This window comes from Agrilus planipennis, unplaced genomic scaffold, assembly GCF_000699045.2.
Source record: "Agrilus planipennis isolate EAB-ADULT unplaced genomic scaffold, Apla_2.0 scaffold1, whole genome shotgun sequence".
NCBI classification, from domain to species: domain Eukaryota; kingdom Metazoa; phylum Arthropoda; class Insecta; order Coleoptera; family Buprestidae; genus Agrilus; species Agrilus planipennis.
This window is the reverse complement of record NW_020442466.1, coordinates 575,240-602,975: the sequence shown is the minus strand read 5'-3', so window position 1 is coordinate 602,975 and position 27,736 is coordinate 575,240. Positions and strand designations below refer to the sequence as shown.

At 36.4% G+C, this 27,736-nt stretch overlaps 2 protein-coding genes across 2 annotated transcripts in view; both read right to left on the bottom strand.

The window, feature by feature from the left end:
- Positions 1 to 27,736, bottom strand: part of LOC108733441 (carbonic anhydrase-related protein 10) — a 258,247-nt gene that overhangs the window by 67,249 nt on the left and 163,262 nt on the right. The window contains exon 4 of the mRNA XM_025981143.1: positions 2,695 to 2,831. Coding sequence (XP_025836928.1) covers positions 2,695 to 2,831 — 137 coding nt within the window. The remainder of the gene's footprint in view (positions 1 to 2,694; positions 2,832 to 27,736) is intronic.
- LOC108733460 (ATP synthase subunit d, mitochondrial-like) lies at positions 24,679 to 25,425 on the bottom strand. The gene has a single exon (XM_018464637.1). It carries the CDS (start codon positions 25,290 to 25,292, stop codon positions 24,765 to 24,767), a length of 528 nt encoding a protein of 175 aa, XP_018320139.1. The 5' UTR covers positions 25,293 to 25,425; the 3' UTR covers positions 24,679 to 24,764.

Sequence of the window (27,736 nt, the reverse complement as noted above, 5' to 3'; positions counted from 1 at the left end):
TACGAGGGCGGTTCAATAAGTACCCGTGTAAGAAATGAAGACACCTTTTTTTTTATTTTTCAACATAGTCCCCTTTTAGAAAGTTACACTTCTCCCAACGTCCCTGCCATTTTTTTTACAACTCCAAAAAATAATATTTGCTGAACTCTGCAAAATCCCCCCTGTCTCGGTGATGACTTCCTCGTTTGAGCTAATTTTTTTTCTCGCGAGTCATTTCTTCATGGTAGGGAACAAGACGAAGTCGCAAGGTGTCAAATCGAATGAGTTCATAACGTAATTCATGTAGTTTGGCGGCAACAACCCCTGATGAATGTGCCGGTGCGTTATCGTGTTCAAAACGCACCTTCTTTTTCGTTAAATGCTTCCGTGTCTTCTTCAATTTTTTTGTCAATGTAGTAATGTCCAGTGATCGTTCTTCCTTTTCCTAAAAAATCCGTAAAATGATTCCCTCGGTAACAACGTTTGCCAGGCTTCCTGGTCGTTCCTATCAAAACCGGATCTTTGGCTACGTTTAAATTCGTTGAAGCAATATCTAACTGTGGACGTAGATGGCGAAATGTCTCCATAAACAGTATCCAACTTTGTTTTCATCTCCTCGCATTTTTTCCCATCCAAAAACTAAAAGCGAGTTACCGAACGATACTGATCTTTTTCCATCTTAGCGAAAATAACGAAACACGTCTCAGTCGAATGGCCGCCAAATCCAAACTAACCTATCAGTCAGTCTGAAATTCGTTTTGACGTGGTTTGATAGATGGCAGCACACGATGACAACACCAATTTCCCTCAGGAACGTCCTCCGTTCTTCAAACACGGGTACTTATTAAACCGCCCTCGTATATGTATTCAATGCTTTCGTCATTCGTGATCCATAAAATTTATGTAGATTACTTCTACTGGAATATAATTCCTCAAAGAAGTTGCTCAAATGAAACGGAATAGAATTCTACCGGTTATTACTTTTCTTTAGTTCGAGTAGCTGAAGAAATTATTAATAACCCTTTCTTTGCGATAGGAATATTCTTACTCAATATAAAAATTTATTACATACTGCAATAGTATTAGCTATAGGTATTGAATAATGCATGACTCTTTTTATTGACAAAAAGTACTTCCTGTGCCCTCTCTGTATGCAAAAATATGAAAAAGCGCAATACAGTAAGCGAATTGAGCTAAAGGTAGTAAGTGCCACGTGAAATGTTTTAATTCGCATTGTAATTCGAAGTGCATCTCTCGAAGCGGTAGCATGCAAATAGTAGTAAGGTAACACGTATTCTGCAGTCAGAGGTGTTGAAATGTATCAGAATGTGTGAATAATATAATTAGCGAATTAATCACATGCGTGTTGTGGTAAAGTTAGAACTGTCGAAAAGTTGAAATGTTTGAAACGACATTGTACATTAAGTAGAGCACCTATGACTGAGTAAATTTGAAACTACTTCGTGTTCTGATAAAAAGCACCTTAAATACAGGTGCAGCTAATACATAAAGTCAAAAAGGCTGCATATGTTGGCGCAGTATACTTCGTTTACTTTCTGTAGGGATTTGACCTTCAATTTGACCAGCGCAAAGTAGAAAAGAACAGCACTAGACCAGAAAAGGAGGGAGACAACTCTCGGCCAAACTCTTAACCGGTGAGGAGCGTATAATACGTACAGTACTACACGGAAAAATTGACCATTTTATCCACTAATATTGCATTGCTCAAATGTGCTGTTATTGGTACCAATTACTACTGAAAATATCAACGAGATGTTTATTTATATTTGAAGACATATTAAAGGCTTTAACGCTTGTTTTCGACTCGCACTATTATTCATGATTGAACAAAACTTTTGACAGGTACTGTATGAAAAAGTATGTTTAATGAACACGAGTCGAGAGTATAATGAGCTTTTTCCTCCCTACCTACGATTTTGCCAGCGCGCATCCAAGACATTGGAAGGGGCACATCGCTAGAGAAAGTAAATGAAGTATACCTTCCTACCTCAAACTATACAAATAACAGTTGATAGAAAACAAGAACATAGATGGCGTTTAGTGCGCCGTTTGTAGGATTTCATATTCACGTGAATTACAAGGAAAAAGTCATGCCAATGTAGAAATTATTCCTAAAGGTGGTTATATTTACTAATGGGTTGGTAGGTAGCTTATTTGCAACAAAATCGGCAATTATGTGCTACATTTGCCATTTAACAATTATCTGTTATTATTGTCTTTTTACCGTCTTTTAAAAACTACAAGTTAATTTATGTTTGAACTAGACTAACAATCAGTATATTTTTAGAAAATTGGTTCATGATAGTATTGTTAAAACATGGTAGGTACATTACATATTCCTAAGCACATGTAACTCTCTGTTTCTATTTTATATCATCTTCGGCTTAAAACTCTTCAGAATATTGAATCGATTGATTAGTAATTATTTATAGGTGAAATTAATGCATTGATCGATGCCGCTGTGAAAGGATAATAATAAAATCGAGTAGGTAGTACGTTTTGAAAAATAATTACATTACTAGTAATAATTTCGGCATTGAAATTGTAGCGTTTTGTTGTTCAATTTTGTATGAGAATTAATATTAGGTACATAGGGATGATGGATTATGAGCGAGGCAGTTTGGAGGCTGTTGGCTCGAGGGCGTGAGCATTATGGGGCATAGTAATGCCGGCCACGTAAGACTGGAGCCTTACCCTGTGCTTATCGATGTGCAAAGTTCTAAGGTTGGGATCAAAAAGCAGCTTACTGGGCTCGAGGTTTACTGGCGATTGCCGCCTGCCCTTGTTGCACAGCGACCATTCCGGGTTAATTAGACCCCAGAATGCAGGCCCTGTAACGAAACAGAAACAAGGGTTAGAGTTAAACTGGTGGAAATTATTATCAACATTTGATAGCTCTGACTATAAGCGCTAATATTAATTTGACGATTTATCACTGTTGAACTACTAGGTACCTACTCTGTCTTTTACAATGAAAGGTAACAAAAGTCATAATCACTTATTACCTATTATTACCACTTTGATTTTATTACATGGTAAACCATTCTGTTAAATTTCACAGGCAGATATTCGGGAACTTACTATTGTAAGTGGAATATCAGCACACGCAGTAAATTAATAAAACGTGTTGTTTAATTCTTTGGTGGAAGGTAGAAAAAAATAGAACTCTTGCAGCGAAGTCAACTTAATTATATATTTATAATATGTACAGAGTATCTCCAACTAATGATTCATTATGATTGTATTGTACAAGTCCCGTCTTGCGTTCGAGTGCTTGTCTTCTTATATCTACAACTTAAACTAGGAGGAAAACACTAAGGGTGTGGCTAGTTTCACCATTGGTGATTAATCCTTTCAAAACAATTCGGTGCAAATTTAGAAGGCGGGCTTTCAACTTAAAATTTTGGAAAGAGGGAAGTTTACAATCTGAGAAAAGATCGGCACATCAAGAAATCAACAAAGGATACTTATAACCGTTAGGCTCATAAAAAAACACCCCATAATAAAATTGAAACTAAATTGGGATCGTAATTAATTTCAACATTTTACCGATGCACCTAAGGGTCTACTACCAAATAAACACCATACCTTGTAAATTTGCAAACATTCTAAAAATTGTATGCAGGAATTTTATGGCCTGCAAAACGACGATCGGTCTCTGAACACATTCTATCGGTGTGGAATAGATCAAATTTTCAAGTAAGTAAATATCCGACGATAATTGATTGTTTTCTACAAAATTCTCCCTTTAATTCCCTCCAAATTAATTTCTGTGGTCACTGAATTCTGACTTTAGCTCTATTAGGTATTCGTCTATCAATGTGAAAGTTTCACAACGAATCGGATGATAAATTGTTTAAAAACACTGCATATTATACTTCTTGATTAGTATAACAAATTCGAAATATAAAACAAAGAACGTTTCGTTAGATTTTAGTCCAATTTATTTCGACTATAACTACCATTAATCCGATAAAAACAAAAGACTGCTGAAATATAGAATTTAAGTAACTAAAGCATATACATAGGTATTACAACTTTTGTTCGTAATATTAAGTAATGGTGAAATGAATTTTTTATTGATGTATTAACAATGCTTTTATCTCAACGAATTATTGCTCGGTATGAGGACAATCTCAGGTTTTTGAAGCATTTGTGGAATTTATTGATTTATCTATTTATTTGAGATAATAAACGTATTCTTGTAACTTAAGACACAATTTGAATGACCGATTTTATTGTAACAATGTAATAATTAATCAATCAACAAATGGTACCAATATTATTAAACAATGAACATTTTGTATTTTTTGTGTTGTCAAAACGAACTATTTTGTTGGGATTTAACGGAAAGGTTATTTCCGAGCTTTAGTTCTGCTAATGTGATACTTAGACAGTTGAAATTTTTACAGATGATGTTTTGCTGTTACCGCTATAACAACAAATTTTAAAAGAGAATAAAATACATATTTGAGTGGGGCTCCCATACAACAGACATGATGTTTTTTGCCGTTTTTATAGATAATGGTCTTTCGTGAGCGAGTTCAACTCGCACGTGACCAGTTTTATTTGTATTTCCGAACTTTCTTGGTTCAGTGTAAGAGTAGAGAAACTATAGATTGTCATTTCCGTTTGGTTTGGCCCCAAGTAAGACTTAAATAAATAATTTTTAACAACAATTTTTGGTATCTGTTTGTACTTAAAATAAATACATGTTGCACCTGGTTAATATAGCAACTGTTTCGTTTGGCTTGGATAATTCGGGCTGCTGTTGAAAAAAATACGTGATGTGGTTGTGCAAAGCAAACTAATGGATCTGAGCATTAGATCGAGCATGTTTAAATTAATTTGATCGTTGTGGCCGTACGTCTGGCCATTTCTCAGGATTCGTGAAGCGGTCACGAAATTTATGCCTTCTAAAGGACGATATTAAATTTCGCAAGCAATTGCATTAGACCGCTAACGATGGATGGTAGATGTTGACTCCTCATTGTTTCCCTACACAATGTTGCCAATTTCGTAGTTTCACGGGCTCAAATTATGCAAATTAGACAAACTCGCTCGGTTGATGGTTTCTTCAACAGAATGATACAAATTCTCTTACATTTAGTGTACGTTACTATATTAACAAGTTATACCAACACTTTATTTAAATATGTTTGATATGCAAAAGCAGGATTTAATAGAATTTAATTAATTAATTACTTTTGTCATTAACATTATCGGCGCATAAGTGGAGTCATAAACGAGGCTTTTCTTGTTCTGTTTATTTGGTTTGAAATTTATATTCATGATGTTCTCTGGTAAAATATCTTACGATGAAAATTTAAATTCAATATGCTTGACAAGCGCCTTACGGACTCTACTGTTATATAGTATCCATAAATCAATATTTAGGTCACTGGTACAAAGTTGGTACATCTAAATTGTTTATTAAAACTACAAGCTAACACCTACTTACCTACTGTGTTAGTAGGTCAATTAGCAACCGTTTTAATAGCGAAATCAATAATTACAATCAGTGATAGTCTAGCCAAAAACTCGAAAGTTCACGAAGATGCAGGGTGGCGGGACGGCTTACCGTCTTCACTCACCCTGTGGTAGTTCCCTGCCATTTCTACGTTCCCCAATTATCTAGTAAGGGGGGTTAAGATTATTATTATTCTATTATTTTATGTAATTAATTAATTACAGTTAAATTGTTGACAAGTCATCCTGAACTGTAAAATTGCTTTTAATATAATAAAGTGATTATATGCCAAATAAATTAAGCAGAAAAATTCCCTTCTTTATAACATGGCAGAAAATTAGCTTCTTCGATATATTACCTTTTAAACTAAACTAGCGGGAGGGCAGTTTTTAAAGGCTACGCCGGAGGGTAGTGGGGTAGGCCTTCTTCGATCTCCTTTTAGGAGTCGTAGGAGTGGGATGAGACAGGCGAAATGAAGATGGGAGAATATGAAAGATGGAATATTGTTGTCTCGGTATTGGTCTATGTGATCCAAAAAAACCAAGAAAAACTTCGACCCGAAATCGAACCGAGGTCCTTCCGAGTACCAAGCAATGGTCTAAACTTTTAGTCCAGGTATGGCGAAACATCGATCGCGATCGACTGGTCGATTATAGCCGACTAGAGGCAATCTCAATTTTTCCCAATGAACAAGAAGGAAAATATGCAAATTTAAATGATAATAAATGTGCAGTTTTTTTATTCCTTCAAAAAGGATTTGAACATAAAAATATCAGACATCATCATTTACATGGAAAATAAGGTGGTTGAAAACGAAATTGTAACTTTACAAACTCATATACCTAATCATTAAAGCCAACAGCGAAAAGAATTTTCGGAAATACCCCAATATCACCAAATATAGAGAAGTTTTTTCTTGTTTTGGATCTCAATACTTATATGAATTAGCAGTTTCATATTTAAAGTTAACAAGAATATTACACTAGTGAATTTCGTATTGAAGATTCATTGCCATTATCTTCATCTGGACATACACTAAATTATGATTCCTTGGTTTGTATACAATTCCTCGATTCCATACATTTCCGGTAACATATACAGAAGTTGGCGACCTTTGCTCTAGGCTGTACCTGTAAGTTATTACATCAACTAGCTAATACTGAACAGCTTTATGTTTGATTGGTGATTTATCCAAATCTCCTACGGCATACTGATGAGATCAATAAGTTCGAAATTGCTATCCACGTTAGGTAGTTTGACTAAATTTCTGACCAAGAACGTAGTAATGTTCTTTATTAATTTAATTTTATTTGGCAGCCCAGGCTCTCATATTTCGAAAGTTACTTTACTGTTGTACATGTATCTTAAGAGTAATAAAACATACAAAAACTTTATGATGCGAAAAATACATTTATTAGGTACAAGAATTGCAATCATTAAATGATAATCCATTCATGAAGTGGCTGGTTACCCGCTTGTTCCTTGTTCTTCGTTTTACAATTTACTGTCACTTCCATCATCATAACTTTAATGGCTAGTACGACTATAAAGTTTTTATTATCAAACAAGATATTTTGTGTTATCCCCCTAGGAACTACAAAAACAAATTAGTAATCTACCTTAGAGTCTTCATATAAACTTTTCTACCTTATTAGAAGGCTAAGTATATTAACGTTATCCGCTGCTTGCGGTTTACAGATAACTTTAACGATTTTTTAATGAAAGCTGCTTTACTTGCGCATTTTCCCCCTTAAAAAAGCCTTATATTGACTTGGTAAGTTTACGACCCATAAACTGAGGTTATCAGTAAAGACAGCTCTGGTTTTTAGAGCCTTTGTACACGCGTTTACTAAAATCTACATAAATTTCAAGTCTGGAGGCCACGATACTTCAAGATAGTCGAAGATAAGATAGATAAATTAGCCCAACCCATTTAAGCGTCGTATAGTTAAACTAACGGTGACCTTCCATGTAGTTAATTTGCAAACAACCCATTCTAACAAGAATGGTATTGTTACCCTTTCCGGGATTTTAAATTAATAGGTTATATTTAGAAACTTTAGAACCACATGGGGCAGACACCACAACACTTGCTTGTACTCTGTGCCCATAAAATCTTCCCTTAATCGAATTCTTGACAATACGATTTCTGTAATGTTTTGTCTTAGTACATAACTAATTAAAATATTCTGTTCTGATTAATTAATTTTGCAAACTAGTATTCATCTCATTATTCACTTTATTGCGAATTTTATATAGATTACTAGACGTAAAACACGGTGTACAAAGATTCAGAACAATAATTCAAAGTATCGAAGAAAAATAGTTTGACACAAAACTTTTTACTTATTAAATCGGAAAAGCTTAAAGTTTTTGTAATTCCGTATTAGGAGCATAATTAAACACGACTTAAAGTTACAAAAGGCTTTATTGATTATAGTGGTCAGTTCGTCACATAATGGCTTCTTCAGGAGGAAGAAATGGTAAAATTACGAGATACAATTCATTATCTTTTTAAAGTATCTACCTGTTTGGCCTACGTCTTCAATTACAAGTGCCATAATTTAGTTTATAAAAGTGCAATTCCAAATTTTCTTTTGTTAATAGATTTCCTTACAAATATTTGACCTAAAAGAAATTAATTAATTAGCTCAGGATAGAAAAGAGTGGAGGTACGTGTCCAACCAGTCTTAGGACTGACGACCTTATGATGATGATGATGATGAATAAGATAATATGGGTTTGGGTGTTATTTGATTCTGTCTCTGAAAGGTCGACTAGTTTATCCAATGTACATTACATTACATTTTTTACAATTTAATATTTGTATACTCCATTTTTTTGCAATCTGTTTACCAATAGTGTTAAAGATTTTGGAAATTTTTCTCTTTTTTTATAATAGAATTTGTGTTACACATGACCGTTTAGCTCTCAACTAAATATTTGTCGAGCGGTCGCTACGAAAGCGTATTTGAAGTTACAATCCGCTTGTATACATAATTTCATAAAAGGTGAGAGTCATGACAGGTAGCACTTCATTGTAACACGATAATATTCGCGGCACTCGGCTATAACCCCACACGTCACGAGTGCTTGGGCCGACGGTTGCGACGGTTGCGAGGACAGGTAATCAGCTAAGACTTGCCGGGGGGCGTTGAAATCGTCCGAAACACGCGATCCGGTCGTAACCTGTCACACCGCACCCAGCCTACTGAGGACGTTGCTGAGTTACGGTCAACTTAGTTTATTACCGTGGTGTAGCTCAGTCTATTTCGAGGTGTCAAGGTTCTGCTTTCCTTCTCCTTTTTTCCTTATCTTCCCTTTCTAAAGAAAATCTTAACGCGGTTTCAATTCCACACCATCAAGTACTGAAAACCCGACTGAGTTCTTGCAAATTGCAGTGATAAATACTTTATTATATTTCAGAGATCTTGTTTTCATTCATGGTACTTTACGGCGATGGCATATATGGTAATGGTATAACAGAAAAATGGACAAGTGCTTTCTAAATATGTATGTAAACGGGTCACTGTTGCTGTATGTACATAACGACTACGAATAATTGATCCTAGGACAGAAATAAAACTGGACGAATGTTCAATATAGTCGCATAGGGCTGCATTTCAATTCATGAAACATCTCATTAGAGAATAACTTGTCACTCGCAATGCAGTGTGACCGACGCCTTTCTATGTGTTTATTCAAGAAGGTTACACAAACTGGTCAACTCAGAGTCGGCATTGGAAATTGTTAAATGGGTTTGCGGTTGGAGTATTGAGCACTGCTACTGCTACTTTCTCGTTATTGACAGACAAAATTTAGTTTTGAGAGATCTCATTAAATTTTAAGTGCTCAAGTTTAACGTTCAAGTTTTTGCTAAAAGGGAAACATTTTTGCAAAAATGCAAAATTGGAACGTTGTGGTGTTAACAAAATATGCAGACATTATTTCCATTAATCAAATTTAAAAAATGCCTAAGTATTACCAAGGAGGTATTATTGAAGTTGTGGTCTCTACTCCTTTCATAAAACTTTTCTCTTCTGTTGTGTTATGAGTTTCTCATCTCATCGGAAATGGTGCTACCCATTTTTTAAAATTAGAACTTTCAAGTTCGACGTAATAGCTATTAATTTATGATTTTTGTAAGGGATTCACTGAATCTAGTAACGAAGTGGTCGTGTCAATTTAGGAATACTTTGGTAACAAACCGACTTGCTTCGAACTTCTACAAAAGTTAATTTTGTTAAAACGTAATTTATGAGCGAAGTTCTGGTGCAGTTTGACAAGGGAAATACACGGCAATGACTTTGGAATAATAATGACCCAAAACGGTATACTGCAAGACCTCTAACTTTAAAGACCACCTACTTTCACTCTCTAACTTTGCAGACTTGTTGAGATTTATCGCCTATTTCTTTTCAAAACTACTTTATATTCTAGGATTAAGTTGAATTTAGGAAACTATTAAAGTTAAATTGCAATGAAAAGTTCTATAACAAACCTACAAGTCATATTTCCAAAATATGAATTGAACACCGTAAAAAGTTACTTTATAAATGGATACATGTGTCGTTAGTTAAATACATAAAGTGTTTCACTGTAATTTCCATGCCCATAAATTGCAGAACACACTAAATAACTCAAACCCCAACACCTTACGGACTGAACAAAAATAAAAACTTCATCATCATCATAAGGTCGTCAGTCCTAAGACTGGTTGGACACGTACCTCCACTCTTTCTTATCCTGAGCTAAACTTCGCATTTCCCTAAAACTAGAACAGCCCACATCCTTAACTGTTTGCGAACAGTAATCTAATCTAGGTCTACCTCTACCCCTCCTAACTCCTGTTTCTGCCTCTAATATGTCTCTGACTAGACCTTCATGCCTTAGAAGGTGTCCTACTAACCTATCTCGCCTCTTTTTTATTAACTTCCATAGAGTCCTCTGTTCTCCTATTCTTTCCAATACCTCTTCATTTCTAACCTTTTCTACACACGATATCCTCATCATCCGCCTATAACACCACATTTCGAACGCTCCTAATCTTTTCTTTTCCTCCGCGCCCACTGTCCATGTTTCGCACCAGTACAATGCCGTGCTCCAAACATATATCTTTCACAACCTTTTTCGAATTTCTAAATTAACCGTTCGCGAGCATAGAAGTGACTTCTTTTTATTAAAGGCGACACGACCCTGCGCTATTCTCTGCTTTATATCCCTACTACTCCTTCCATCCTTATCTTATTTGACTTCCTAGGTATCTAAAATCAGCCACTTCTTCTAATTTTTCGTCTCCTATCTTTATATTCGCTCTTTCCCTACTTTTTCTTCCCTTGCATACCAGAATTTTAGTTTTACTTTTATTTATTTTCATACAGTACTGATCTGTCAGGACCGCTTCAATTTTATTTAGAGCTATCTCTAGGTCCTCCTTGCTGGATGCTAATACTGCTATATCATCTGCAAATCTAAGCATACTAATCTTTTGCCCTTGCACATCTATCCCTACAGTTGTACTGTCTTTAATGATGTTGATGGCGTCTTCGATGGATAGATTAAAAAGTAGCGGTGACAGTGTGCATCCCTGTCTGGACTCCCTTCCTAATATTTACTTCTTTACGTTGCATCCCCAGCTCTATAACTGCCTGTTGCTCTTTATACAAACTAAGTATGACTCTTCTATCTTTGTAACTCATTCCTACATTTTTAAGTATATTTAACATCTTGTCCCATTTAACATTGTCAAAAGCTTTCTCTAAATCTACAAATATTATGTACGCAGTCTTTCCTTTTTCTATCGTTTTCTCTATTGCTACCCGTAAAGCTAGAATGGCCTCCCGCGTTCCTCTAGTTCTTCTAAACCCAAATTGATCTTCCCCTAATAGTTCTTCCGCCCTTTTTTCCATCCTCCTCTGTACAATTCTAGTTAAGATTTTTGACGCACTAATTTTTGGAACCAGTGAGTATAACTCGGTATGTCAACTGTTACGTTTAGTGGATCTTCGAATACAAAAACAGAACTTAGTAAATTAGATCAAAGAGAAGAGAGCTAGCTCGTTACTATTACGAGAGCCTATTCTGTTTAGATAAATAAACTGGCAAGTAAATCATTATTTCTAATTTGTCTTAAATACTTTAAGAGTGTCGATGTTGATCCTACAAAAGTAAGAATATGTTGGGCAAGACTAAATTTTTCCGTTCTATCAAACCCAACATGATCCAAATTTCATTGTCAATATTGATACCATGATTGTCAGTAAGATTTGTTGAGCAATACCAAATTTTTTTGTTCTACCGGACCTAGGATCAGCTAAATGTTCCATCTGACATGAATAGAGCTTCTAATTTGTTATATTTCATAATGTCCAAATAGACCGGAATTATATATACCCAATGTTCAATACTGTTCCAAACTGAATGAATATTGTAGATAAAGTAAAGCAGGAATGATACAATTAAACTATTTTGTATTTGTCATACATGTGCAATTAAATTTGAGGTGGTTACTTGAACAATTTGTTTGTAAATGTGGATTTAAAAGTGAGTAAAACGGCCAATAAAAGATCAAGTTAGAACAGAAGCCGTCGAAGTGAAGGAGAAACGAATCACAAAGTTTTGATTGAGCTAGCTCATTACGGCAAAGTCGGATTACATTCTTTCACAGTTCATCTATTCTTCGAAGCGTTCGATAAAGAATATATCAGCAAGGGATCGAATAAAAAGGTCGTAAGCTGAAAGCCCCTCGATATTGATGGCCTGGCATAAAAACCACAATCAAAGCAAATCCCCGCCGATAGACAGAAGCAAACGCCTCGCCGCCATTTTAATGACGCGAACGCAACGTTTCGGCCTGGGATAATAGTCGAAAGCACTCTCTCTTTCCGTGTGAACGCCGGGCGTCGCATCGCGTCGCGTTGAAAGTGAAATCGTCGTCCCGAGATCGTCAATTTTTTAAAGCACGACCCGAGAGCGACTTGCAAACAATACGCGCTAACACTAGCTCGCACTTTACTTTTGTGTGTCTGTTTACCCTCGTAAATCCGGGTTTAAAGAGGGTGACGTATTGTAGCAATATCAGAGCAGCCGTGCTTCGGTTGCTCCGCGCGTCGACTAATGGATGTACACAGATTTCCGCTCGTTTATATTGTCGGCGCATTTCGAAAATTCCCAGCATTTCGTAACCCCTGCTCGACGTCCTCACAGACGGATGACTTTAAGGAAAATAATTGGGTACAATTAAAAAGGAGACGGGACCAACACACTGGTGTCTCTCGTTCGTTCGCAGTACTCCAATGTTTTTGCGCACTTGTCGGAAACCCGTACGATTTATTACACCTTTTTTGGAACTTTTCCAATTTATGTTCATGGTAGAATTAAACCATTAAAGAAAAAATTTACGTAAAGTCAAATGACTCAAATTAGAAAATACTACAAATGGCGCGGTGAGCTACATTTTAGGATTACGTATGCTCCAACAAGGTCCATTTAAATATATGGATATCTACTTGCTGAAACGAATCCCGGCGTAGCTCACTTCAACGTGATAGGCACGTTACCATAATCGAATAATCGAAGTGGTCTGTATTCTGTCGAAACTGCCAGACGCGGATCGCGATTTCGATCTTTTTGGGTCTCATCAGCGCGTCGTAGGCAGTACTACAGATGGCGCTCACCACGCCATTTGTGGTATTTTCTAAAACGCGCTGTTAAGACAGCAGGTAAACGTTGGTCTGTGTTCTGTCGGAGCTGCCTGCGACGCGCTGATGAGATCGAAAAAGATCGAAATCGCGATCCGCGTCTGGCAGTTTCGACAGAATACAGACCACTTCGAATTATTTTATTCTATAAAATTAGATTGAATTAAACTGTAATGTTTGTGTATATTTTCAAATCGTGCACATAATATTAAATTTTTTAAGTAATTCCAATTATGTCACGATCATTTAATGCTACAGTCCCAAAGGAGAATGTCATTTCTGACCTAATTTGGTAAAATTCTTCTTTCCACCGAGCGGCATGGCCTAGAGGTTTAGACCATTGGTTAGCATTCGGGAGGACGCCGGTTCGATTCCGGGAGTACTGCTGGGGCAGTAATATTCCACAGATAATCTTTCGTTCTCTTCTGTCTTCATTTCGTCCGTCTCATCTTTCTTACCCGAACCAACACTCACCCATTCCAACGATTCTTTAAACGAGGCTGAAGGGGTTCTTCTGCTCTACTTTCTGGCGTAGTTCGGAGAGACTACCCGCCCACCAACATTACTGGCTGGTGGGAATGAAACACTCAAATGTTTTTTTTGTCTTCCACTGTCTTTCTTTGATCCCTATGGTATTTAAGTTTTTCCTGGTTATACTCGTTAGTCATCACTTATCAACTACCGCCATTTCTAAAGGAGGTTGAAGGGAGCTTTCCGCAATAAAACATAGATCGTTGGTACGGATCAGCTGATAGGAATGGATGGGTGATGATTAAGGAGATCAAGACAGAACAGATTTAAAATATTATTATCTGTGGGTAATTACTGCTCTAGCAGTCGTCTCAATGATTCAAGAACACAACGGAAAAACTTGAAGTAACGCAAGCGGACCCTAAATTGAGCCGATGTCCTTCAAAGCCATTAGATAAGTATTAGACGACGCCACTTAGTGAATCTTAAACTCAGAATAAAAGTTACTTTGTGCGATTCCAGACAATTTTCATTTGCTTGCTTCTGAGGATTCTCTAAAACATGTTTCGCTGAATTTTCAGTTAACTGCAGTTTCCACGTTTCTGTGGTCAACTTTGGTTCTGCAAATTTGTGCAGTTCATCCAAAACGGACGGCACGGCGAACAATGCGCACCAACGTGTTTAATTATTGTTCTTCTCGTCGCTATTTTTAATTGTTTCCCTGTAAGACCACTCGTTAAATTTCGCTGCAGCTAGCCACAAATTACTGCGGTGCTGTTAAAGCTAAAAGCCGCGAGAGTCCCTAGCCTTCCCCGTCTCCGTCCCGGTCCTTCCACAGACGTACTCCGAAATCAGTTGATGCTTTTGTAGTAGCTTCAACTACCTTATTAAGCTTTAATGCATTACGTAAAATGCCAACAATTCCCGCCTTTATTCCCGAAAGCTTACCGGCTAAAGCTCACTGAGAAAAAGACCTTACAGAGAGACGTTTGAACTACGGCAACAGCGTGCGGTCGTCGATATAACTACTTCTAGCATGACATTTACTAAACAAGCAAAGACTTCCCGACGTTTTAAATAAAACCGCACAATTTCGTTTTAATACGACCTTTTAATACGATGCCAACAATCTGGAGCTTCGCAAACAAATTGCTACCTACCTACTACCAAAAGCTTAACCGTATACTTTTATTTTGAAACTGAAAATTGAATTATTAAATAACTTGAAATTGACTTCATTCACCCTACAATATTGAAAATGGATAGCGTAAACAACTCACTTTAAAAAAATTGTATAGGGTTGTTCGGAAAGTCATTTCGTTTTTTCCCGACAGAGGATTTAATTGTTTTCTTTTGCACCCAACTTCACATTTAAGCCGTATAATTTTTATATGCTTTGAGAGCTCATATAGCAAGGCTTGTGTGTGAAAAATTCCAATTAATTCTACGCAGTAGTTTTTGGTTGGTGCCCTTTTAAATATGGAGAGCGATAAGCAGCATTTTCGACATATCTTACTGTTTTACTACAGAAAGGGTAAAAATGCTGTTCAAGCCAGAAAGAAATTGACTGATGTGTATGGAGAAGGTGTGTTGACAGTACGCCAGTGCCAGAACTGGTTCGCTAAATTTCGATCCGGCAATTTTGATGTCGAAGATGCACCACGTTCGGGAAGGCCGGTTGAAGCTGATAAAGACGCGATAAAGGCATTAGTTGATGTGAACCGGCGAATAACAACACGTGAGATCGGATTGAGGTTAAATTTATCAAATTCAACAGTTTATGACCACTTGAAAGGCCTGGGATTATCCTCGAAGCTCGATGTATGGGTTCCCCATGTTCTCACAGAGAGAAATCTGTGTCGCCGCATTGACGTCTGCGATTCGCTTCTCAAACGTCACGAAAATGATCCGTTTTTGAAGCGCATCATCACTGGGGACGAAAAATGGGTTGTATACAACAACGTCAAACGCAAGAGGTCATGGAGCAAAAAAGATGAACCGGCTCAAACCATTTCCAAAGCCGATATTCACCAAAAAAAGGTGATGCTGTCTGTTTGGTGGGATTTTAAAGGAATCGTTTTTTTTGAGCTTTTACCGGATAACACAACGATTAATTCGGAAGTCTACTGTCATCAGCTGGACAAACTGAATGATGCACTTCAACAGAAAAGGTCAGAACTAATCAACAGGAAAGGTGTAGTGTTTCACCAAGACAACGCGAGACCTCACACAAGTTTGGTCACTCGCCAAAAGCTTTTACAGCTTGAATGGGATACAATGCTACACCCACCATATTCTCCAGACCTGGCACCATCGGATTATTATTTGTTCCGGTCACTCCAAAATTTTTTAGACGGTAAAACCTTCACCTCAAATGAGGAGGTCAAAAACCTCCTCGATCAGTTTTTTGCCAGCAAAGACCAAAAATTTTATGAGCGTGGAATTATGCTACTACCAGAAAGATGGCAAAAGGTGTTGGACCAGAACGGTCAATATATAATTTAATAAAGCATTTGTTTATTATACGAAAACTGTCTTTCATTTCCACAAAAAAAAACGAAATGACTTTCCGAACAACCCTATAATTGCGGGGGTCAAATTTGTCACCGGACGCGTCGTAAACCTAGGTGGATTATTTCATTGTCAAGAAATTTTACTTCAATATTGAGTAGTAAAAAAGGATATTAAACATTCTTTTCAATAAATCAATAAAAAATTAAATTCTCATCAAGCGGAATATCCCCTACCTTTAGGAACAAAAATTTATTTGTTTGGAGCAGGTCAAATTTGTATTTCAAGGGATTTAAAGTCTTTTCGATTAGGTAAACGTAGATAGAGGTGGGTAAACAGACATGACAAGAATTATTTCGAAACCTTTTGTTTCAAAAAATGCGAACGTATTAGAGGAAAGAAGAGATCGGCCAATTTTATCCGGTGATTGGTCAATCGGTACGGCAGTGTTTACGGAGTCCGCAAAGGATTGGTCCCAGGGCTGTCTTCAGAAGAGCAGAAACTTGGATGGTCAATTCCTCCGGGTTGCCTTACTCGAACTGCCTGGGGGCCTCACCGCCATGACCATCTTCGTTAGTTCACGTTTTGTCTAGGGGATAATTTATCGTAACAGCCACTCAATATAAATTTGTTCGTAGCTACTGATCGATACTTCATCAACTCAATATTGTTTACGTGCTTCTGAAGGAATATTTACGCAGACTGTGTAATCCATAAAAAACTATGGGAAAATCTCAGAAATACAAACATTTGAAGTAAGAAATCATGGGTGAAGCTGAAATTGTTTTTAACGTATTATATTTCGAGCAGTTTTACTACATTCCGTTAACTAATTAATGAAAGCAAACAGTCGCAAATGATTTAAGAAAATTGATTAAACTTTATTAAGCCTTTTATCGTTGAAATCCTGATCCTTTTACGTGTTTAATTCCCGAGGAATGTTAACTAAACGGTGAAGTTAAATAATGTTTTCGATGATTTTGTAGCATTGCGTTTATTAAGGGGTTCTTTTGATGTTTTCTATGAAACACAGAAAAAGTTGCTTTATTGGTTTAAGTCGAAGCAACTGCGATTCCTGAGGCTTTTAATCAGTCTATGAGTCCTAAATATCAGATAAGTGATGCGTCTAAGTCGTTATTTACCAGAAGAGTTTGTGAACTAATCAAAGTAGAACGAAACTTTATCGCTTTGCTTTTAATAGGGAAAAGTTAGCCTACGGGTGAGTTGAAATCGTTTCCGAGTCGAAGTTGCGAAGTAACGCTAAGATAAATAACACCTCTGCAGTTGGAATCCTTTTCAAATGTTCGTTGCCTTTATTTTATTCATATATAAACTGCTTACTATAAACTTAAACTGACTTTTACAAACACGACTTGTCTTCGTTATTGATTACGCGAGAAGTTCATTTAGACACTCACGGTTGCCGTCTGTAGAAATAGGATTTCCGGATTATAACTAGGTATGTCTTATTAATGAAATTCCCATGACCGATCATGGTGGCGCCAAAATGTTCGAGATCGACACTGATGACCATTGAAAAAGGACTAAATCCCCAGTCTATCTGCCATTCGTCAAAAAAGCCACGGTCAAAATCAGTCGAATTCTGCAGGCAGAAGGTAGACGTCAAGATAATTTTCAATACGTGTGCTAAACTTAGAGACCAGCTTGTCGGAGTGAAGGATGTTGTCATGTGCTTGTGGAAAGGTCTACGTCGGGGAACAAGTAGATCCATCGCAGCAAGGATGAAAAAACATAAGAGGTCCATTCGGGATACAGGATACGACATCTAATTCGACAAAAGATTTCCAGTCGGTTCAGCAACAGTGTTGGGAATCCTCCATCGACAACGTGAAGTTTCTGAAGATGTCCTGTGTAATAGGATACGAAACCTAGAACACGTTTGACGCCATCATGATCCGTCAATTAATTCCTTCAGTGCCAAAAGTAGTCCCGCTGAACAAATATTGGAATTATGGAAGTTTATGTTCTGATGGTTCTGGTGGTAAAAAGAAATGGGTTTTCCATCACTGTTCATTATGATCTATAATCTTTGAGGATTTCTAAATATTTCACTACAGAAATTAACAGTTAAAATAAATAATAAGAACATTTATGTTTTTTATCAGAAAATCTAGACTACCAGACACGAATTGCGTTTTCCATCTTTGAATTGATGTAATGTGTATAGGCAGATTATCGCCATCTAATGGATATTTGCTACTACCAACGTTTTTCAAGCGGTAGACAAGATCTTCCCTACTAATTTATTTCAACTTGTTTAATTGAATCGACGTTGCAGTTTACATATGTATGCAAATCATATTTGCCCATTGTCGCCGTTTCGTTTTCGACCAGGAAGTCTTGGAGCTTATCTGATATTGATAGAAAAAATTATTTCAGATTATAAATGTCACTATTTTTGAACTGTAGACTTGCTTATATATCAGAAGGTAGTCTAATCTAATAGTTTAAATAATTTTCTGTTTTTCTTTTGTTCAACAAAGATTGGTACTTCATGGATGAAAACGTTAAGGATTTTATGCAAGCAGAAAATTGTCATTGATGTAGTTTTAAAATTTACTTGATCTAGAAGACGGCAACCTTTGCAATGGTGCTTTTTGTACTAATTCCAGACCATAAGCATCCAAACATTTCTTCTTCGAATCTCTCAAGCATCATGTGTTTACTTTGAGAGTGGCTTTCCCGCGTTTGTACATTTTTAAAAGAACGTTGCGTTGCCTTGGAGCGCGTCTAAGTGGAATTCCAATGGGCGAGTAATATGACCCACAATCAGGGAACGGTAGTCCATTAAGTGTTTTTATGCCGCTAGAACATCTAAAAGCCTTTGCGCGAATAAAAACCACCCTTTAGAAAACGGACCTGCATCATCTGACGTATTTCCCATATCTTTTCTCTTTTCTTCTTTCCTTTCAAGCACGCCCCCCTACAACTGTTCAATAATAATAGTAACAACAACACAAACATGGCAGCCAACATCTTATCGTTCGGCCGATATATTATTACATGGGAAGATGTTTTCACGTTTTGCATTGTTGCGAAGGTATTCAAAGTACAGAGCGTGAGAGGGTTGGACAGAGCAAGTGGTTCTGTGTTGGAAAGTGGTTACAGCCAAGCCATTATTCGAAAGTAAGGATGATTTACGATCAGCCATGTCCGACGTAATGTAAAGTGGAGCAAAGCATGTGTCTTTCACGTAAATCAAACGGACTCCGCTTCCTACAAATGCTTTTATTCCACTTCCATCTATAGCGGAAACTTGACAGTGGATGTGTATTGTAATGTACCTTCATATGTATAATTCGAGGTAGACCACCGGGACAATCAGAGGGAAATGTGTGATACATTCTTTTCTCGGTTTAACATGAATCCAACATATAGTATTAAATAATAAATTTCAACACAATGCGGGTCCGCCCCCTATTATACACGAAGTAGCTACTGAACAATTATGAAAACGAGGGGTTAAAAGTGCTATCCAAGATGTGTACTTTACAGAAGGGACGTTCTTAGAACTGTATGGATTAGATGTAAATACAAATGAGAACAAAGGATAGCTTTGAGTGTTTGTTTTGGGAAGGAAAATTACCTCGATACAGAAAAGGAAAACGTTTTGTTAAAACGAACTCGCGAAACCATAGCCAAAATATCGTTTGGAACATTATTTGATGATGGGTGTTAGCTTGAAGGAAACGTAAAAGCACCTTAATCATTTTGTGTACAATTTTTGATAGGACAACCCAACCAGGAAAATATTGCTCGTGTTGATGCCGGTCCTGAAAGTCTCTACTTTGTTGTATATGTACAGTAAAAGCTCTTTATTCGCGAGGTATACGTTCCATAAATATGCCGGGAATACAGAAACCGTGGATATTGAATGGTAATTAGTGTGGAATCATAAGGGATACGTTCTAAGGTTTCAAAATAAAACCAATATGTATCGCAATAAAATCAATTTATTGAGAGATTCGCAATTCAATTAATGATTATAATTAGCTTTGGATAAGGGTTTAAAAAATTTAGTGATTTTTTCTTGTTTTGAATTTTTAATTAGTCCACTTGGTTACATCTTTTATAAAAGTCGTTTCGGCACGTACCAACAGTACATACTCAAAAGATGCCGATACATTAAGGGGATTTAGTAGTACGTGCGCCGTAGAGTAAAAACATGCCTATCGGTTCTAGATATCATGAGTTTAATGTTTGGAAAAGAGGTTTAAAATTTTATAGTAAGATAGATAAAGCTTTGTTCTAAAGCCTGTCAAAGGCCATTTTTAATTTTTTTTGTTTCTATTGAAAATAAGTGCCCTACAAGAAGCATCAATTTCAAGCACTTGTAAAAGCTTTTAATGATCATATTACTGAAAACCAAAAACGTACCGAGTTAGTGTGAACCTTTGTTCGTTACCATATAATAAATTACATATTTTTCTCGCAGCGTTAAATTACAATGTTTAGAATAGAAACCCATGTTTTCTGAAAAATTCACACTAGGTTCGAGCGGTCTATTGCGGTCAATCCCCTTAATAAATGACACCGAATCCTTTTCTGTTTACCGATTGCATCGGCGAATAATGAAATTTTTAGCCGCTAATACAGGAACTGGGTTGCGAATAATGAAAACCCGAATAAGGAAACCGTGAATAAGAAACTTTTACTGTACATGTATAGCGGTATAGATTGTCTTCTTGCAGTTGGGATCTACAACCAGGAACAATTTAACAGAAATTATTCATATTGGCGTCGGTCGTTAAAAGTATACAGTAGTACCATGGCACATAATACATTCTGGAGCTGTTGTTTTCGTACGTTGCACCAAAACGTTATAATACATCGCCTTCGGTCGGCGTCGTTAATTTAAAGAACAACGTTTTAATAATAATAGCGTCGTCCGTGACTTGCTTTCCTCGAGGGTCGATCGTATCGCACATTTTCCGTTACATTATTACGACATTATTAACTCGGCCTGTCAAAGGTCACAAATGGACTGTGGCAACGACGGTATACTGACTGGGGTGGCAGTGTGGTGGCGGTGCCTGTTGCGATGCTCTCCATGAACGATCCGAATTGATCGAATGAGTGAGATGGAACAAGTGGAGGCGAGTGGCAATCCATAATGCTGGTGGTAAAAATGAGTCCAATTTCGGGAATGATTCGGATTCGGTTTACGTGCTGGTTAAACCTCCGCGACCGTCGTTGCTGACGCTCCTGTTACTCTGTTAAGCACAGTGCTACCAACTACAGATAATAAAGTATCTAGGGTACCTACATGAAAGTAAATACAAAGACTAACGCCATAGGTCAGGGAAAAATGTCTAAATTACGAGCACTATGAGTTTCGATATGATGAAATGCAGTATTGAAGGGGTACTGGTAATGCCGGTGGGGGAGTAATCCTTCCAACTAACAAAGCCGAAGGGAAGGTTCTATTTGAAGTCTTTATTAGGAATCGAGGTGATAAATAAATACTAGTTGAGGAGAGTCAGATGAAGCGGACATGACTGCTCCAGAATTTGCTTAAATGGTCGCGGGAAGCCAAAGAAAACCTTCAAAAAACAAACTTGTGGGTGTTTCTTTACCACCAGCTACTAATGCTGGCGAACGAGTAGTCAAATAGTGCGGAAAATCCTTTTCAACCTCCTTTCAGGAATTATAGGGTAGTGATTGGGTAAGAAAGATGAAGACGAAGTGAAGACAGAAGAGAATGAAAGATAATCTATAGAATATTACTACTCTAAGATTTGCCTGATCCTAGGAGAACATAAAAACTTGGACCAGGACAGACAGACCCAAAATCAAAAAGGTGTTAAGCAATTGTTTAATTCTTTAGGTCATGCCGTCGTGTTGTCGCGTAATCTCATAAAGTAATGGTAGAAGTGGTGAGAGTAAGCGATGGGACTAGTAGGTGGTGGATAAATATGGGATCTTAATTGACCTACTTTGATTTTAGAATTGAGAGAATGGTTTTTCAAATCGAGTTAACCTGATAACTCTATTCAAATTATCCAAATGTTAAAATTGCGATTAAACGCATCACTTACTAGAGCGTATTAAAAATGAAGCATCTGGTTTGTGAAAGGGGGACTCATCCTAATTTACCACATCAGTTGCTTTACCAATTTCTGTTACCAAGGTCATTATACTTACTTGATTTATTTAACCGTGCTAAGCGAATAGAAATGCACCATATGTTTCTCATAGTTTATACATCTACACTTTTTCCTTTCCTGGACTGATCTTCGCTTTTCTCTAAAACTAGAGCATCCCACACCTTTAATTATTTGTGAACAGTAGTCACATCTGGGTCTGCCTCTCCCTAGCCCCTGTTTCTGCTTTTAATATATCTCTAACTACCCCTCATTCCCGAGGAGGTATCCTACCAGCTAGGGTTTGTCGGTTTTTAAAAGCCGGTTTTAAAACCGACTTTTTGGAGAAAATTATGAAATTCGAAAACCGGTTTTTTAGTAGAAAATATCGGTTTTCAATGTATGAATAACACTTAAAAAAATTTGAAAATGACAAATGTAGCCAAATGTACCAGACTGATAAAAACACTGTTGCAAGCGGTTTGGTTCTTGGAATCATCGGTCGTAAGCGGTTTGGTTCTTGGAATCATATCGGACCAATATAAACGGTGTGTTTTGTCTATTGGGTGAATTAATTTAGATTTTATATCAGTTTGATAGTTTTTATTTGAAGTTTAAAGTTTAAAGGAACCGGAAGAAGTGACTGGCTCAAACGCTAAGAAAAGAGTTTTTGGTCCTGGAAGCCACAAATAAAAGGACAAAAAATTTAGAATTATTATATCAGGCTTTAAAAACGATTAAGCCTACTTCGGTCGCAAGTGAGAGGGTATTTTGTATTTCGGGGAATTTTGTGAATAAACTAAGGACACGGCTAAATAGCAAATCGATAGACGTCCTCTGTTTTCTGAAATCATATTTCATTAAACAAAAAAATAAATAGAATATTTAAATTTGTATTAAAATTGCCCGGAATAGAAAATACTTGGTCCTTTGCTTAATTGTCTTTAAAACTAAAAATGATTTTAATAAGTATGTATGCATAAACTTTATTTACTCTTGTCTTTCGGCTTTGATTATAATTTACATTATATAATACACAGTTGTATATTTTCTAATTGTTTTTAATAAGTATCCATCTGTATCTAATAACATTGTTTTTTAAAAAAAAAGTATCTACGGTTATTATAAAAATATGAAAATATATTGTTTTTATTTATTCGAACCCTTTGCTGAATAACTCGTTTCACTATTATAAAAATATTTACATCCTTATATGTGAAAATTATGCATAAACAACGAATTATTGTTTTTAAAGTTATTTAATCCCAGTCAACTATTATTTCTTTGTTCTACTAAATTGCATAAAAAAATGTACTATCAATAAAATTAAACAGTAAATAATTTCAGGCAAAAACTGCTTTTAATCACTCTAAATTTTCTGTTAAAATTTTTTGTTCGAATTATAGAATATTTATAAAAATTCGAAACCGGTTAAAACCGGTTTTCTGGAAAAATTACTATTCAAAAACCGGTTTTCTAAAATGTCGGTTTTTGTATAAACCCTACTACCAGCCTATCGCGGCTATTTCTTATTGACTTTCATGGCGTCCTCTACTCCTACTATTTCTATTACTTCCTCATTTTTAACCTTCTCAATTCACGATATTCTCATCACTTCCCTGTATCACCACATTTCGAACGCTTCTAACCTATTATATTTCCGCCACGCTCACCGTTCACGTTATATAAATAATATAATATAGGTGTCTGTAATAGCTTGCTAATAAATCGAAATTTGATTTGTTAGCACTGTGTATCAAAGTTCTACACTCGACGGCCGTGAGGCGCCGGTCCCGGAATCGTTTTTGCGATATGGACTCGCGATTTCTAACTTTATGCTCCGCTTTGTAATTTTTATGATGACATTTCTCATCACTTTTTCCGTCGGTGCAATAAATTTTGAATACCGTTGGGAAAACAGCTGGAGTCGTAATATCAGTCAGCAAAAATCTCGTTTGCGTCCAAAGCGTTTTTTGTGATCAAGGAATTATTCCCAGGGCCAAGTCAATGGAAGGAGTTGAGACATTAATGTTCCAGTAAGATCGTAGAGATCATTCAACAAACCACCCTCCTGTAATAACTGTTTTGTCTACTATCAGTTGTACATTCAAATAATGAAGTCTATTTTGCTTGAATCGAAGAAAATCCTTTTTTCAATAAATATGCATCAAGGGAGTTATTCTGGTTAATTTTACGTTCCTGGCAAAAAGGCGTCATCCGAACTTTATTATTTCTTTAACTTTTAATTTATCCCACAGGAGTTTTTTCCAAATACTAAACAAAAGTGTTTAATTCTCTTTTAGCAAGTCTCAAAACAGCGAAGACGTGTAATATTTTACCTCCATGTAAAATATGAAAAATTTGTTTAATTTTTTTACACTTCTTAATAACCCTTACAATAAATCTAATTGGTAGTCAAGAGTTCAATTTTCTTCATGTATTTAATTGTTTGTTATGTTTGACAACAATTTACGTTTCATATATAGGATAGATTTGTAACGTTTACATTTAATGTGCGTCTTCTTTTTTCGCGTCCGGTTCAACGTAACCTGGTTGATCTTCGGGTTCGTGAGGCCAAAACGTAGGTTTGTTAATGGGATCAAGTGCCACATCCGGATAGTAATCCCTAAATTCTTCTAAGGTCATTTCTTCAACCGGTGGCATCGCATTTAGAACCTCTAGACGTTTCTTAATCGTTTCTATATTTTCATTAGAAGCTTTCTTCAGTTCTACTATTTCCGCTTTGACTCGTTCTTCTTGTTGGTCGACCAAATGTGAAAAAGTGTCATCTGGATACGGAATATCAAGTTGTTCGTATTGCTTTTTAAAATCTGCCACCATACCAGGAATTTTCACTTGCGTTTCGTAGTTGTCCCATTCGATGGGAGGTTTCTCTTCAGGAAGTTGCAATACTGAGTTTATGTAGTCTTCTGTTTTTGCTTTAAATTTGTTAAATTGAGCGATTTGGTGGGGGGGACACAAAGCAGCTAATCGTTCGAAATCAATCATTTTTAATTTAATTCGTTTTAAAGCCATTTTCTAAAAGAAAACTAAACAAAAATTGATTGTTCACAAAGTGTATAAGTATGTAAATGAAAATGGTAAAAGTTATTTATATCAGTGTAAAGATTGTATAAATTATAAGAAGATTGAGAAAAACTGACAAAGTACAAAGGATGACATAAAATGATACGCCTACTTTGTTTGAATTCGACAAAAATGTGTGCAAAAATATGGTACAACTATCGGGTTGTTCGGAAAGCCATTTCGTTTTTTTTTGTGGAAATGAAAGACAGTTTTCGTATAATAAACAAATACTTTATTAAATTATATATTGACCGTTCTGGTCCAACACCTTTTACCATCTTTTTGGTAGTAGCATAATTCCACGCTCATAAAATTTTTGGTCTTTGCTGGCAAAAAACTGATCGAGGAGGTTTTTGACCTCCTCATTTGAGGTGAAGGTTTTACCGTCTAAAAAATTTTGGAGTGACCGGAACAAATAATAATCCGATGGTGCCAGGTCTGGAGAATATGGTGGGTGTAGTATTTATCCCATTCAAGCTGTAAAAGCTTTTGGCGAGTGACCAAACTTGTGTGAGGTCTCGCGTTGTCTTGGTGAAACACTACACCTTTCCTGTTGATTAGTTCTGACCTTTTCTGTTGAAGTGCATCATTCAGTTTGTCCAGCTGATGACAGTAGACTTCCGAATTAATCGTTGTGTTATCCGGTAAAAGCTAAAAAAAAACGATTCCTTTAAAATCCCACCAAACAGACAGCATCACCTTTTTTGGTGAATATCGGCTTTGGAAATGGTTTGAGCCGGTTCATCTTTTTTGCTCCATGACCTCTTCCGTTTGACGTTGTTGTATACAACCCATTTTCAGCTTCGAGGATAATCCCAGGCCTTTCAAGTGGTCATAAACTGTTGAATTTGATAAATTTAACCTCAATCCGATCTCACGTGTTGTTATTCGCCGGTTCACATCAACTAATGCCTTTATCGCGCCTTTATCAGCTTCAACCGGCCTTCCCGAACGTGGTGCATCTTCGACATCAAAATTGCCGGATCGAAATTTAGCGAACCAGTTCTGGCACTGGCGTACTGTCAACACACCTTCTCCATACACATCAGTCAATTTCTTTCTGGCTTGAACAGCATTTTTACCCTTTCTGTAGTAAAACAGTAAGATATGTCGAAAATGCTGCTTATCGCTCTCCATATTTAAAAGGGCGCCAACCAAAAACTACTGCGTAGAATTAATTGGAATTTTTCACACACAAGCCTTACTATATGAGCTCTCAAAGCATATAAAAATTATACGGCTTAAATGTGAAGTTGGGTGCAAAAGAATACAATTAAATCCTCTGTCGGGAAAAAACGAAATGACTTTCCGAACAACAATAGTTTTACATGAGTACATCAAGAAATGAGGACATGTTTCTTAAAGGCAGTGAATATACAGTTAAATAATTAATTAACCAATTTCATTTTACCGAATAATGCAATAGAATATCCCTGTGTTCGGTTCTCAGTTCTCCATTAGTGTATATGTGACACACTATACAATTTATAATTCATCTTGTAAAAGTAGAAACAACGAATAAGATGGAAAGACGTAACGAACAAAAGTTGTAGTTTTTATTACAACTTCTCTCTACTTCTGAAAACTTTATTTATATTGTCTCAACGACTGTTGTTACATCGACTACCTTACTTTAAGAAAAAATTGTGACGGAACGTGATAAGAAAAACAAATGAGAATTATGGAGGTAATCAACAAGTTTACGTTTCAGACATTGGCACTGCCATGAGACGTGCTTGTACCTACCGCAAAAGATGTCAGGTTCAAAAGAACACAGTTTTTATGTTCTGATGACCTTTTCTATACATGAATTTAGTAAAATTTCAAAGATTTTGTATTGCAGTGTTGCTTATTAGAGATTGTAACGATTTACTTGAATTTCTCTAGAGGTATTCAAAAAGTAGTAAAGGAAATGAAAATGAGTTTCGGTAGAATGAAACTTTGAGAAAATATTCTTTGAATCATGAGTCTCAATGACCACGAGTCCCAAAAATCTCGATTTTTTGACTTATTTTGTGTAATTACTTCTTTTATTTTGTTTCATGGTTAAATTAGTTTTATATCTCAAATGCGTCTTATGTTTCGACTAAACTATATTTAGGTACAAATATTTTTCCGAATTTGCCGATCAGCCTAATAAATGAAGATTTATGGCATGTACCCAACCATTGCAAATTTTACTATTGTACAGGTCTGACGAAGGAAGCTGACGAGCGGTCGTGCATGTACTTGCCCATTTATGACCTACGAGGGTGGATTGATAAGTTTCCGGCCTAACCAAGAGATGACGCCACTAGGCCTACCTTGAGGTGACATTCTATAGTACCATCCTTGGATAGCTTGTAGCTATAGTTTCAGCCCGATCTCCTTGCTAGTGTAGGTTTGACAGCACG